The sequence below is a fragment of the Malus sylvestris genome, chromosome 5 (assembly GCF_916048215.2).
Source record: "Malus sylvestris chromosome 5, drMalSylv7.2, whole genome shotgun sequence".
Taxonomy (NCBI): Eukaryota; Viridiplantae; Streptophyta; class Magnoliopsida; order Rosales; family Rosaceae; genus Malus; species Malus sylvestris.
The window spans coordinates 20,286,746-20,302,136 of NC_062264.1; the positions used below are offsets into that span (position 1 = coordinate 20,286,746).

General features: G+C 39.0%; 1 protein-coding gene across 1 annotated transcript; it reads left to right on the top strand.

Annotated features, from left to right (window-relative positions):
• Nucleotides 1-1,874: 1,874 nt before the first annotated feature.
• On the top strand, nt 1,875-7,043 carry LOC126621881 (disease resistance protein RPV1-like). The gene is made up of 8 exons (XM_050290495.1): nt 1,875-3,207; nt 3,286-4,390; nt 4,507-4,552; nt 5,074-5,192; nt 5,274-5,484; nt 5,567-5,792; nt 5,891-6,041; nt 6,126-7,043. Exons 1-8 carry the CDS (start codon nt 2,726-2,728, stop codon nt 6,531-6,533), a joined length of 2,748 nt encoding a protein of 915 aa, XP_050146452.1. The 5' UTR covers nt 1,875-2,725; the 3' UTR covers nt 6,534-7,043.
• Nucleotides 7,044-15,391: the final 8,348 nt, after the last annotated feature.

The following is a 15,391-nucleotide window of genomic DNA, read 5'->3' on the forward strand; positions in this document are numbered from 1 at the left end:
ACAGCCGGGGAAGAACGCGGGGTTTTGGTCGACGGTGCCACGTCAAGCGGTCGGCGTTGGGACAAGGATGCTTAGTACGAGTCTGTGGGTCGTTAAAAACCTCAAAATAAGAATGGAGATTTGAAAAAAAAAATCTCGACATTCGTTGTGAAACCCTAGAATTTCGAATCGGGTTTTTTGACAAGCTTCAGGCAGTCAAACATGGTGACCCGATGTGTGAGGGTGGCATGCAGGCCATCCTGCGATGGCAAGGGACGTCGTGGTTGGCGTCGGGGTGTTCTGGGTTTCAACCTAGATCTCTCGGCTTTGGCACAGTTCAGTCGCAAGCTGCAGGCTTGGGTGAGTGCTCGAGGTCATGGGTCCTAGGCCATGATTCCCAATTTCATTTTATTTTAATTCAAATATAACTCAATTATATGCATATTCAAAATAATAATATGTTAATTGAATTCAATTTGATGCAATTCATATACAATTTTATTGATGCATATGCAATTCATAGCAAACATCAAATTCACATAATTCAACAATTATGATTATGAGGCATACACAATTTATGTAGAATCTAAAATTCGTAAAACGTAAAGTTGGGTCATGCATCATGGTGAATGTTCATGCTATCAGGGCTGCAAAAATACCGAGTTAAAAGCCGTTGTTTTGAAAAAACCTGATTGCGTGATGATATGGATGAACTGATTTGATGCAGAAAAATTCTTCAACGTCAGATTCCTAAGCGCAGCGGTAGGAGCGTGATGATAACATGTTGTGGTCTATTTTATCTAAAAATATTTAGGGTGGCCGGCGGCAAGGAGAAGGGAGAGAGATGTCTTTGTAGAAATGTAGGGGAATATGTGCGTGTTGTTATCCCTTCTACATTATGCCTTTATTTATAGTAAAAGAGGAGAAGAGATATTTCTTCTTCCTCAAGGAATACAAGATGCAATAGGAAATGATAACTAGAATAAAATCTAACCTAAGATTTATACAATTACACTTAAACTATAGGCCTTGTTTGACATGCCATATAAAGGATCAGATAGTATTAATAATACGGTAGAAGTTGTTTGGTGCTCATCTGTACTAATTAAGCACCGGATAAATTAAACCGGTCTCACCATTTTAATACCCCTCACGCCTGCTAACTTATCCTCCCTGGAACCTCCGTATAATTAGTCGGGCAAATCATGCTCGTGCTCTCAACCTCTCTACTTGCATCGCAACATGCTCATCAAAATATTCCATCTCTCCCTCCCTCCCCACCTCCAATCAACATCAACCATATATAAACAGAAAATTAGAGGTGGCAAATTAAACCCAGGCCATGGCGTCCCTATTCAGACATCCATGATGGCAGATCGAACTAGAATTGGAGAGCTGCGTTGTCTGAATCAACTCGTTATGAGAACCTGTACCGTCGCCGCCCATGACCCACTGCTTCTCTGTAACTGCTCGCATCACCATCTTGCACTCGAGTCTGCCATTGTTGTTGTATCTTGAAATGAGATCCCATGGTTGCGAACTGTTGCCGCCTTGAACCACTGCACGAACCCAAACCCAGAAAGCATAAAATCCATTGCGTCGCCCCCACATAGCACAAGACCCGATTGCATTGAACCATTGCAGACCACTGGGGGACAAACGCTGCCAAAAAAAAATCCTTAATTTACCTTTTTTTTCAAATCAGGTTCTAATCTAATTTGGCGGCTTTTCATTTGCCTCCTATCTTGAAGATAGGATTTGCTTCCTGTCAAAAACATTTTTTTTTTCTTTTTTTGAATCCGGTTGCCAAACACAATATAAATAATGGGATGTACTATCCACACACTATTTTTTACTTCTCACACACCTCTTGTTAATTTCTGTCCGTTGATCTTCTTCAATTCATCCGATCCGATGACCAAAAACCAAAAAGGTATGGGAGAGTAAAAATGAATGTGTGGATATCATACCCCTAAATAATACAATCATTAATCTGATATTACACCAAACACTCGATTAATTTAATCATTACTATCTAGTGTTATTTACAACAAAGAAAGCAATTGTTTAATTAAACTTAGGCCATGGCGTCTCTATTCAGACAACCATGGTGGCAGATCGAACTAGAATTCGAGAGCTGCGCTGTCTGCATCACCTTGTTATGAGAACCCGCACCGCCGCCGCCCATGACCACTTACAACAAAGAAAACAATTGTTTAATTAATTTGTCATGGACTCAAGGCCCACCACAACCACAGCTTTCCACAGACCCCTCTCTCCTTTCCCCTCTTCTCCGTCGTCCTCTTTCTTCTCTATCCTTCACATTGGTCTCTCTCTCTCTCTCTCCTCGACCTCTCTCATCCTTTCCTTCCCCGCTCCACCAGCCTACTGTTTGAGATCATCCACCGCTTCGAAGGTGAGGGAGAAGAGGAGGGAGGCGAAGATTAGATTAGATAGAGACTGAAGTTTTAGACTTCAGTTTTTGTAATTCCAAATTGCCCCAAAGATTTCAATATTTCAAAAACTGCCTCAAAATAATTCAACCCGTGTCGTCGGCGTATCGGATGCGTGTCCGACCCGTTGACCGGTGTCTTGGCGAGTCTCTTGACAGTGTCCAAGCCGTGTCGGGGGCGTATTGTCGGCGTGTCGAAGTCGACACTTCGGAGTTTTGGAGTGTCGGTGCGACCTAGCTTCTGTGGGTAGAGCGGATTGCTTGGAACACTTCCGATTTGCGGTGAGCAGCCAAATGGCCCGGGCTTCTGCTCCTGCAGTTTTTCCATGGAAATACCATGTGTTTCTGAGTTTCAGAGGTGAAGACACCCGCAGGGGTTTTACAAATCATTTATACAAACAGTTGGAGGCGCGAGGAATCAAGACTTTCAGGGACGAACCAGAACTTGAAAGAGGGACAGATATCAATCCAGAGCTCCTGAGGGCAATTGACCAATCAAGGTCTGCAATCATAGTTTTTTCGACAAACTTTGCTTCTTCAGGTTGGTGTTTGCGAGAAGTTACTCATATTGTTCGTTGCATGGAAGAGAAAGAGAGAATTTTCCCCATTTTTTATGACGTGGATCCTTCTGATGTACGCCATCAACGAGGGAGTTTTGGGGAAGCCTTTGCGGAACATGAAGTAAATTATCCGGAACAAATGGAGGAGGTAATTGAGTGGAGAAAGTCGTTAAAAAGGGTGGCTAATTTCGCTGGGTGGAATTCAAAGGATTATAGGTAAGCGTGGGATTCAGCAACTGACGTTTATTTTACGGTGTGATGATTTTTTATTTACGTCGTTTGTTCTTCTTGTAGGTATGATACAGAGCTTATCCAAGGAATCGTCAATACACTATGGGAGAAAGTGCACCGTACGTTTTCAATGTTAGATTCCTCAGAGAGGTTTGTCGGAACTGATTCTAAACTGGAGGAAATAGATTTGCTTTTAGATACGGATGCAAACGATGTTCGCTTTATAGGGATATGGGGGATGGGTGGAGTGGGTAAGACAACCCTAGCTAGATTAGTTTACGAGAGAATTTCTCATGATTTTGAAGGTAGCAGCTTTCTTGCTAATGTTAGAGAGGTGTGCTCTAAGGATGGTATAGCTCATCTACAAAAGCAGCTTCTTTCTGAAATCTTAGGGGAAAATAACATGCAAATTTGGAATACTTATCGCGGAATCACTATGATAAGTAGGTGTTTATGTAATAAAAAGGTTCTTCTCATACTCGACGATGTGGATCAATTAGACCAACTGGAAAAGTTGGTCAAACAAAAGGAGTGGTTTGGTTTCGGGAGTCGAGTCGTTGTTACAACTAGAGATGAACGTTTGTTAGTTGAACATGGTATAGAGATGGTATATGAGGTTAAGCCATTAACCCAAGATGAAGCTCTTTCTCTCTTTAGTTGGAAAGCCTTTAAAGATGATGAGTTGGAAGAAGATTTTTTAGAACTGTCTAAATGTTTCATCAGTTATGCAAGTGGTCTTCCATTAGCTCTTAAAACTTTAGGGTCTTTATTGTACAAAAGAGGTCGAGATGAATGGAAGAGTGCACTAGATAAACTGAAGCAAGCTCCTTTTAGGACAACTTTTGAAGCATTGAAAATAAGTTATGATACACTTGATGAGTTTGAGAAGAGAATCTTCCTTGACATTGCATGTTCCCATGATTTTTGTGGAAAGGAGCGAATAATTGAAAGACTAGAAAACTCTAGCTTTGCTGGTGGCGCTCGCATGGTGGTAGATGTTCTTATTGAGAAATCTCTCATAAGTATTTCAGACTCTTACGTGCATGTGCATGATTTGATACAAGAAATGGCATGGGAGATTGTTCGACGAGAGTCTTACGATGAGCCAGGTGGTCATAGTCGGTTGTGGCTTCCTAAAGATATCTTGCATGTGCTTGCAAAGAATACGGTAAGAAGTTGCTTGAAAATGGAAATACCAAAGCTCGGATAGGACACTATAATACTATTTAACATGATAAGAGACTTGATTACGAAATTAACTATTTGTTTAATCTTATTTATCAGGGATCAGAAGCAATTGAGGGCATAGTCTTACGTTTGAGTGAAGAAGGTACTACTAATTAAGCTACTGTGAAAGTTTGATGTAGTACCTTGGATAGGAGGCATTCATCTATGCATTTATATCTAAATAAGTATTGATGCATCGAATTGGAAGTAATTTTGGGTTTGGCTTTATTACCTAGGGTCATAATAAATTCCTGGCTAGGCTCAATGTGTTGGGACTATTGGGGTTCAGCCTTTTCACCTTATATTTTCTTGTAAGCCTAGATGGCTGGGCAGTTTTTGAATGTTAAAGTAAAAGTAAAGAGTTTATTCTCTTCTGGTCTATCAACTTGGGTATTCCATAGGAATTAACAATTTTCTTTGTTCTTGCTTTTCTCATTTGTGCGAATCAACAAGAATTTAGGGTTTATTGTGTTCTAAAGTTTGTGTCCTTTTTCCTGTATTATCCGTTGCATCACTTGGTCAAATTCCATGTTGCTAGGAAATACACTCTCAGGCTCTAAGTTCAAAAGAAATATCATAAATGCATAAGACATTACCAATTTTCTGACTTTGTTCTTTGGACAGCTCGAAGAGGACTGAATCTGCGAACTGGTTTTTTCACCTTCAGGCAAATTAAAGCTGCCACTAACAACTTTGATCCTGAAAACGAAATCGGGAAAGGCGGTTTTGGGCCTGTCTACAAGGTACCGTTTAATCCAACCTACGTCTTTTCCCCTATTTTTGTGTGTCCTGAATTAACTATTTGGCTTTTACGTAAAATGCAGGGTATATTGTTGGATGGTACTATAATTGCGGTTAAGAAACTATCATCAAAATCAAGGCAAGGAAACCGGGAATTTTTGAATGAAATAGGCATGATATCTGCTTTGCATCATCCAAATCTTGTCAGATTGTATGGATGGTGTATTGAATCAAACCAATTACTGTTGGTATATGAATACATGGAAAATAATAGCCTTGCACGTACTTTGTTTGGTAAGCTTAATTATCAAGTTTAGTAACAAAATTACACAGGAATGGTGAATTAAAGGGACCTGGAAATTCATGTTTGTTTCAGGTCCATTAAAGCTGGACTGGTCTACAAGGCAGAAAATATGCATAGGTATAGCAAGAGGTCTGGCTTTTCTGCATGAGGAGTCGACACTGAAGGTTGTACATAGAGACATTAAAGCTACAAATATATTGCTAGACCAAGACCTCAACGCAAAGATCTCTGACTTCGGTTTGGCCAAGCTTAACGACGAGGAGAACACTCACATTAGCACCAGAATTGTTGGAACCTTGTAAGCGTGCTGCTACTATATTCTACATGCTTGTTTATTGAAATGTCCCCTGGAACTAATGTCATGCCTAACTCCTTGAAACTCAATTTGTTGTGCAGTGGATACATGGCTCCAGAATATGCAATGCGGGGTTATTTAACAAGTAAAGCAGATGTTTACAGTTTTGGTGTAGTTGCATTGGAAATTGTTGCTGGAAAGAGCAACTTGAAATATATACCAAATGAGAACGTCGTATGCCTTGTGGATTGGGTAAGATCTTCATTCTAAGTGCTTGAGTACATGTCAACGTTGACTAGCTAATCTCAGCTAATCTTTTTTATCTGCTTATTTCAGGCTCTTGTTTTACAACAAAAGGGGAACTTAATAGAGCTAGTGGATCCAAGCTTGGGGTCCCATTTTGAAGTGGAAGAGGCGATTACAATGGTCAAGGTAGCTCTCTTATGCATCAATCCAGCATCAGCTCTCAGGCCGACCATGTCTGCAGTAGTGAGCATGCTTGAAGGACGGACACTTGTTCATGAATCGATCATGAACCCAAATGTTTACGGCGATGAACTGAAGTTATCAGCCTTGAGAAACCTGTTCGATCCAACTGCACAGGGGAGCACAAGTGGAACTCAGAACCTTGTTGGTTTATCAGATGCAACATGTGTTAATTCTGCTACTACGTCCTCAGATCTCTATAAAATTGGTCCTAGTAGTAGTACACCTACTTTTTTTTTTTTTTTTTTTTTTGGGTAACGTAGTAGTACATCTACTTAGTAATTAACGTAAGGGTTGTGATTTTCACACACCCTTAACTACTTTTCCCACACCCCTTCTTATTTTTTTAGTACTTAATTGGTATCCTATTATTTAATCTTCCATATATACTCCTCCCTATTTAATCTTTCATTAATTACCATAAAAAAGTAGGAAGGATATATATGAAAGATTAAATAGTAGGATATCAATTAACTATTAAAAAATAGGAAGGGTGTGGGAAAAGTAGTTAAGGATGTGTGAAAATCACAACCCTTAACGTAAACCTTGTTCTGCTCTCAACTATGCAAATTCTCGTGTAATGATAAGTAGTACGTTCACTTTCCAATATCAAAGCTTTAGCTTCGTACTTTCGTTTACAGGATGCAAGAATAAAGGCTCTTAATCAGTTGAGCTAACTCTAAATGGTTTGCTACATTCGCGAAGTAGAAGCTTTATGTAACAAAGCAAGTGGAGAAAGAAAAAATACAGTAATTTTAAGTGATACAATTTCAGTCCAATCTCAACGTATATGATTGTCAGGATCAAGCTGTCAATTTTCCACTTGACATGGTTTAAGTTCTAAGGAATTACAGCAGGGACGAAAGGTTGAAAATTCAAAGTTGGTTTTTCCGGCTCAAGATGCAACACGGATTGGTTTTTCTGATACCACTACGTCTTCAGATCTCTACAAAATTAGTCCTAGTTCTTGTTAAAAGAGGGTAACTCTTGCTTTTGTATACATGGAAGATTCATACAAAAAGTCTAGGAAGATGTGAACATTTAGATTCTGGCTACGGATTTTAATTAGGCAGACAATTAAGGTGTACTAAATTGTGGTTTATGACACACGATTTATTATTTGTTTAACCATTGCTAGTTCTATTCCGTAGTAGGTATTCGTAAATGTTTCTTTTTATGCATATTGGTCCAAAGATCTCTTGCCAAACGCTCTCTAACTACGTTTAGCAGAACATAAATGTTTTCAAGTCATAAAACCGTTTTATAGACAAACGCATGTTAGATGACCTTTTTAAATGCACTTTCAAGTAATTTTCCACTAGTACATGAATTTTTAATAAAAAATTTACTTGTCTTTTTTTTTTGTTGAAAAAGTTAACTACATTCTTTAAGTTTATAACAAAAACACTAGTAACATACACAATGCTTATTAACAAAAAGTGCTTTCTACGAATGCATTCCCTTTACGGTAACCAATCTAAGCATAACATTCCCCATAATTAGTAACCACGGCCACATCATAATTATAAACCAAGTTCTTTAACTACTTTAATATACTATTAGGTGTTGTAGGCCTATTAAACTGAACTATACTAAGGGATATAGAGAGAGAGGGCCAGCGGTAGCAAGAGGGAGAGATGAGAGATTTAATTGTGAGGTGTCTGTTGTATCACCTCATTGTGCCATTATTTATAGTAAAAGGATATGTAAAAACCTTACCCTATTAGGATTACAACTCTTAATAAGTAATCAACTCCTAAAAAGAATACTAGAGATACTTCTAGATTTATTAGGATTTACACAATCACATTCATATTCTAAATATGACTGCAACACTCCCCATTGAGTGTGTAAATACTCAACAAACCAGCGTATCAGATCTTCAGCAGATAAAGTAGAATAGTTGATGAAGTCGGCAGCACAACGGGTGAACGCGAGTCTCAAATTTAAGAAAGTATGCATTGGTAGTAAAACTCACAAAACCTCGCTATAATAAAACCCGAGATGGGAGAAAACCCTATAGACTAAGGAGAAAAGTGAGAAGTATGCATAATGTCTAAAACAAACGTCAAACAGGACGAAAGTGGTGAACTCAATGGAGTATGATTATCCCAGGATGGGTGCGTCATTAAAACCTCATTAGGTAGCAAAAACCCAGTGGGAAAAATGCTCCTAATCGTAGGAAAAAGAGTACATTAAGATCAAGTGAGTATGCTTCTAGATACTCTCCCTGAGTTAGACATAATTTCTAAATAAAAGAACTACAAGTGATTCAACTAAGATAATTTACTCATCCTGATTTCTTAGACGAGCTTCTGAAAAGTAGACTTGGGCAATGACTTGGTGAAGAGATCGGCCAGGTTGTCCTAGGAACGGATTTGCTTGACTTTAATGATCTGATGATGTTGCTACTGATGGGAGTAGAAGAATTTCGACGTTATGTGCTTGGTGGTGTCTCCCTTGATGTATCCATTCTTTAACTGCTCGATACATGCTGCATTGTCGTTAAAGATCATCTTAGGAATGTCAATGACGAAAGTAAGACCACTAGTGCTTCGAATATGTTCTATGATTGCTCTCAACGAAAAGCACTCACACGATGCTTCATGCATGGCGAGAATCTCAGCATTGTTCGAAGAAGTCATAACTAGCGTTTGCTTGGTAGACCTCTTGTAAAACCCCACCCCCATTTTTAAAAATTGTTTGGGATCTTTTTCTTTTTAAATAGTTTTTGGTTCTTAATTGGTGAGCCCAAGGGGCCCACCCCCTGCTTTGTGTCCCCGGTTCCCCTCTTCCTCGTGGACTCATCTCTTTCCCTCACTTTTCTCTCTTCTTTCTCTCCCCCAAAACTCTCTGCAACTCTCTCCCTTCTCTACGATGTCCCCCTCCTCTTTGAAAACAACACACACACACACATACCCACACATACATACTCACATGGTTACACCTAGACGCCATCTCAAAGGAGGAAGGAACACATACCAATCTTCGAACCCGTAAGCTCGGTGAACCACAACTGTGAACCCTCGACCTTGGTAAGCTTCGGGACTCTCTCTAATCTTTCTCTTAGATTGATCAAACTCTAGTTAGGACTCATTTTAGGTGCTTTGGTGAAGGTTGGTAGTGAGAAACAACTCGGAGGTTTATTTTCCCAGTTTTACCGGCGAGTCCGAATGCTTTCGAGCCAATTTTTGTCCAAACCACGGCAAGTTAGCTGGTTTGCAAGGTATCAATCTCTTCATCTCGCTGAGTACTACAACTTTCCTTTTTATTTCACCCAATTTCGTTGAGTATTGAAGAAGTTATACTCATTTGAATCTTACCTAGTTTCCTGCAACCTCTGTGGGTTTCGAGGCGTTTTTTGGCCAAACCACCACGAGTTAGATGTCATACGAGGTACCATTCTCTTTGTCTCTTTGAGAACTACAATTTTTATTTTTGAATCATTTGATTTCGTTGACTATTGACAATGTTATGAACATTTAAAGTTAAGGAACTTTCCTACCGAAAATCCGGCCTTCTTATTTGTGAGGTTCGACGACCCACCAAACCCAGGCCCTTCGGGCCATTCCTGCCAAGCCCAAAACCTTGGGCAGCCCAACCCAACCCTTATTTTCTTTTGTTTTTATTTTTGGTTTGTTAAATTAATGGCCTTGGGCCTTACTTGTGAAGACCTTAAACCCAAACCCTTTAGGGTGCGTTTGTTGCATCAGACTATCTCGGATTGAACTAGCTTCAAGGACTAAGTTGGACTAGCTTAGACTAGACTAAGTTGGACTATCTATGTGAAGCATTTGATGCAGTGTCAAACTAAAAAGCAGGATAATGAAAATAATAATAATTAATTCTGTTTTTTTATATTGTTTTTTTTCTTGTTCTAGAACACTTTCTCTGGACTAAGAAACCTCTCTCTTCCCTCAGCCTTTTTTCTGTCCAAATTACACAACTCTGGACTAAGAATCTCTCTTCCCTCTCTCTTTTTTCGTCCAAATTCCACAACTTTCTCCTTCCATTTCAATAATAAAGCTTCCAAATCACAAAACGCAACACAATCAAGAAATTCAATTGAAATCAAAATCGAAATCGCAGCTGAGTCTCCTGTATTCACGACGATAACGCTCTGATTCCGATTGAAGGCGGAGGAGCTTTGCCTCTTCTCATCACATTCGAACGCATGTGAGAACTCATCGCTTGAAGCCAATCACAATGCAAAGTCTGGATTTTTCTTTTGGAAACGGACGAATTCCCCCAATTCAATTCCAATAAGGATAAACCCTAAGTCCTAATTGGACCAAATCGTAACCCCTTCTGCTTTGAATTCAGGTCTCAGCGATCCAAACCCAGACGAGGAAGAGGACGAGGGCGCACCAGTCGGCGAGGTCTTCAAGACGCGATCAACTCTTTGTCTAAGATGGTCTTAGCAGTCCGCCCATATACGGGAAGCCTCGCCAAGAACATTTAGAGAAGGTGTTAGTCCCTGCGAGTCCCCTCTAAGCTTATTAAACGTAATCCTGGACTGCAACAAACACGGGATTGCACTGCTAAATAGTCTAGTCCAGCTTAGTGAAGGCTAGTGATGCCAAACAAACACACCCTTAGTCTTTTAGGCCCAACCCGCAACCCCCTTAAAACCCTATAAGCCTAACCTGTTTATCTAACCCAACCCAATAACCCTTTGACCAAATGGAATATTCCGTCTATTAAGGAATATTCCGTCAGAGAATATTCTTGGAATATTCTTCCCCTGTTGACTTTTGTTGACTTTTCAGAAATATAATTGAGACCCTACTTATGGTAATTTGACACCCTGAATCTGTTTTTGACGTCTGTTTTCCCACATTAAATTGTTTGAGTATAGTTTTGTTAATTGTACTATTTATGTGCTTAGGTGCAATTAATAGCGGCGATTCCGTTATTCCTTTCTGGTACGGCTTTGCACCAACGGTGTACGATGAGTGGACCTCTTCTAAAATGCATGTTTTAATAATAGAAATGCATACATGAAAAACATGATTTATTGAATACGTTTGTGAATGTTTTATGAGAAATTGATTAACATGCTTACTGAGGTTACTTTGAATTATTACTATTTTTCCTATAACCCATGTTCTTTATAGGATATCTGATGGATGATGATATAATATTTAAAACATGTTTTTGAGCACCTCTTTATAGTATAGATGATGGATGACTTTATACTATAAAGTTGACTTTGATATATATATATATATATATATATATATATATATATATATATATATGTTCAATGGTTTTGTGCGTATCTAGTGGTCACTATGTGCCTGTTTGGCAATGATGATTACATTGGCTTCGAACCGAGCGTAGGTTGGGCCTTGATGCGAAAATTAACTTAACACACAAATTAAACCCTCTTGTATCAATTGTAGTAAAGAATGTAAGTAGGGATCGTTCTGGACCGGGGATTAGGAGAGCTTGCTAATAACCTCTAAACTGACTTAAAAACATATAAACAAAGTTAAAAACACTAAACTAGACTCAAAGAACTCAAAACAACTAATTAGATTCAAACTAGACACTAAGAATGACTTTGGACGAAAATTGGTTTTAACTTAACTCAAAACACTTAAAAACACAACTAGGACAGATTCTAACTAATTAGACACTCTAAAGTAAAAGGGGATTTGGTTTTGGATGAATTTAAGTAAAAACAAGTAACTAAAGACTTAAAACAGATTTTGGACGAATTTGGTGATTTGAATGGATGATGGGCTAGCTAAAAGGTCTTTCTCCACACATGACACACTTGCATATAAAACGATTTCCAGTTACTTTTCAATAAACCATGAACCTCAACACCCCAGATTAATTAGGTACGCTTAAATTAATCCTCATATTTTCCTAATTTCATTGAATTGGATGATTGCATACAACAACCCAAAGCATTCCCCACAAGTTCCCTACATGAATTGCATAATAGAGATACAAGCAAGAATCATTAAGTTCTATGAAAATCATAAGCATTGACGAAACACTTGTAACTTTGAATTGCATGAAACTTATGCCAAGAATTTACTCAACACGGTTGTGACGAACAACCTTTACTACTTGTGAATATAAGTTCATAACGATTAGGTGAAACTCCCTTATATCCTAGCATCATATTTATGCATGGAAATTAAGCATGCACTCTCAACCAACATACACAAATCAATTTTAATTCAAATGGATAAGTAAATTGAATTCAGAACTTATGAATCACAACTGAAAATAATCAAATCATATTGCAAGCATGAACATGGTTTCGAATTCCCCCCTAGCTAAGGGGGGTTTAGTTTCTCATACTTACAAAGCAAAGATAAACAAATTTAGACATTGAAAACAAAAGAAAGAAAACACCTAAACGCTCCAACGATCCAAGTTGGACAACAAGCACATCCAAGCACTTTCCTTCCCTTCCTTTGCTACGGCACAAGGTGTTGGTGAGTGTTTTAAGGTTTGTTTGTATGGAGGAATGGATGTGAGGATGAATGGAAGTGTTTGGATGAAGGTTGTATCGAAATGGGGATGAATTCTCTAGCAAAAACTAAGCTCTATGGCTGCCACACACACTTCCTTTTATAGAGGAAGTGCAAGGCAAGGAAGGTGAATTGGTGGTGTGTGCAATGATTCAAGGGTGAAAATGAAGTAATGATGCAAAGCATGGGGGGTAAAATGGAGTGGTGTTGCAGCAATGAGTGCAAGGAGTGGTGTTGAAATGATTCAAAGGTGAAAGTGAAGTGATGATGCAAAGCATGGGGGGTAAAATGGAGTGGTGTTGCAGCTAGGGAACATAAATGATTATGCACATGGTAGAGAAAGGAAAGGGAGGTGGAATGGTGCAGAAATGAGTCAAGGGTGAAGCAAGAGTCATGATGCATGGCATGGGAATCCAAAAGAAGTGCAATGGTGCATGAATGAGTGCAATGATTCAATGTAATGATACATGAAATCTGAAATGATGGAGGGAACAAGGAATGGTGCAGTCATGAGTGCATGGAATGGAGGTTTAAAGTGGAATGATGGAGGGAACAAGGGTGGTGCAGCCATGAGTGAATGAAATGGTGCATGAAATGATTGCATGAAGGTGAAAGGGAGTGTGAAATTCGGCAGAAATTGTAGGATAGATTTAGGAATGTGTTTTGAGGCACAAAATAGGTAAGGATCTTCTCCCTTAGCACGGCAAGGATTGAAACAAAAGGGTAATGCAATTTTGGGTCAGAAAATAGGCAAGAAATGATGTAGGGTGCGGTTGGTTGCTTGAAGAAAAGGGGAATGTGAATTAGAAAAAAGAAAATAGGAAAGAAACAACCTCCTTGCACGGCAATGAGTTAAATGGTGCAAGGAACCTTTGGTTTGTGTCCTAAAATGCATAGGGGACCTTCAATGTTGTTGGCACTTAGGGACATTTAGGATTAGGAAAGGTTAAATCAAAATAAGGTAATCTTGACTCATGTTTCTTCTTTGGTTGCTGAGTTCTTTGTCCTTTTTAAATTAATTATTGTTTCTCTTTAACCCATTCCTAGCCTCTTTAGTCTTCAATTTCGTCCATCTACTTAGCTCCAAGCATGTGTTATTCATTCCAAGCCCAAAACTGCTCTAAAAGGCTCCAAAATGCACCTTTTTGCATACTTTGTCCTTAGAACCTGAAATTGCACGAAAATGACTTTAAACACTAAAACAACTAAGGAATAACAATATAAATACATGAGAACAAGCTAACTCAGTTGCATAAATATGCTTCTATCAGGCCTGTTTGGCAAATGATACTGATATGCCTGTTTGGCAAATGATATATGCGTGTTTGGCAAATGATACTGTTTTGCCTGTTTGGCAAGTGATACTGATATGCCTATTTGACAAATGATATACATGGCTGTTTGGCAAATGATATTGATATGCCTGTTTGGCAAGTGATAGATATGCATGTTTGGCAAGTGATATTGATATGCCTGTTTGGCAAGTGATACTGCTATGCCTGTTTGGCAAGTGTTAAATATACCTGTTTGGCAAATGAAGATTACTGATACTGATACCACTAATAGCACACTATATACGAGACATGTTTTATGGAAAGGTTTTATGGCATGCTAGTGTTTCGGAAAACCTATTATTATATTATACTATTAAGTTTTCATAAAACCTGGGGGTTAGTATGTTGATAACTGTTTTAGTATTATTATATATCAACTTGATCCACTCATGTTTGTTTTGCGCCCCCTTCAGGACTTAGAATCGAGGCATACAATCCCGGCGTCAAGGCACTTCCGTATCGACATCTTCGAGTCCTCTCGGTATAGGACCCATTCATTTATTCATTCAATTTTACATTTTTTTCTTATTAGTGTTCTAAATTAATTGTATGCTCTAAACACGTTCCTTATTTGCATATTCATTATATTTAAATTCATAAGTCTTATTTAATTCTTGTTCTCATGCATTTCTAAATGGCTTTCGTCACCTCTTGGGTGTCGGCCAGCACGTGACCATCCCGATGTCCCCGAGGACATCGGGATCGGAGCGTGTCACCTCCAAGATATAGTGGTGTTTCCAAAGGTAAAGACATAACCCGTTTGGGAACGTGCCCTATGTGGATCAGACATATATCCAGCATCTGCGTAACCAACAAGGCAAGAATCAATCCGAGAATCGCTAAGGCTGACAACACTCGAAGATTCGTGGGTATAGAACAAGCCCAAATCCGTCGTACCCTTGAGGTAGCGAAAAATGTCTTTAACACAATTCCAGTGCCTAGGTGTGGGCGCATTGTTGTATCTAACAAAAAGATTAACAACGAATGAGATGTCGGGTCTAATGTATTGAGTCAAGTACAATAAAGCCCCAATTGCACTTAGGTATGGAACTTCGGGTTCCAAAATCTCTTCCTCATCCTCCTTTGGATGGAAGGGATCTCGTTTAGCATCTAGAGTCCGAATGACCATAGGTGTACTCGAAGGCTTCGCTTTATCCTCATTAAAATGTCGCACTACCTTTTGCGTGTAGTTCAATTGATGTACTAGGATTCCATCAGAATAATGCTTGATCTCTAGGCCAAGACAATATCAAGTTTTCCCAAGATCTTTCATCTCAAATTTCGATTT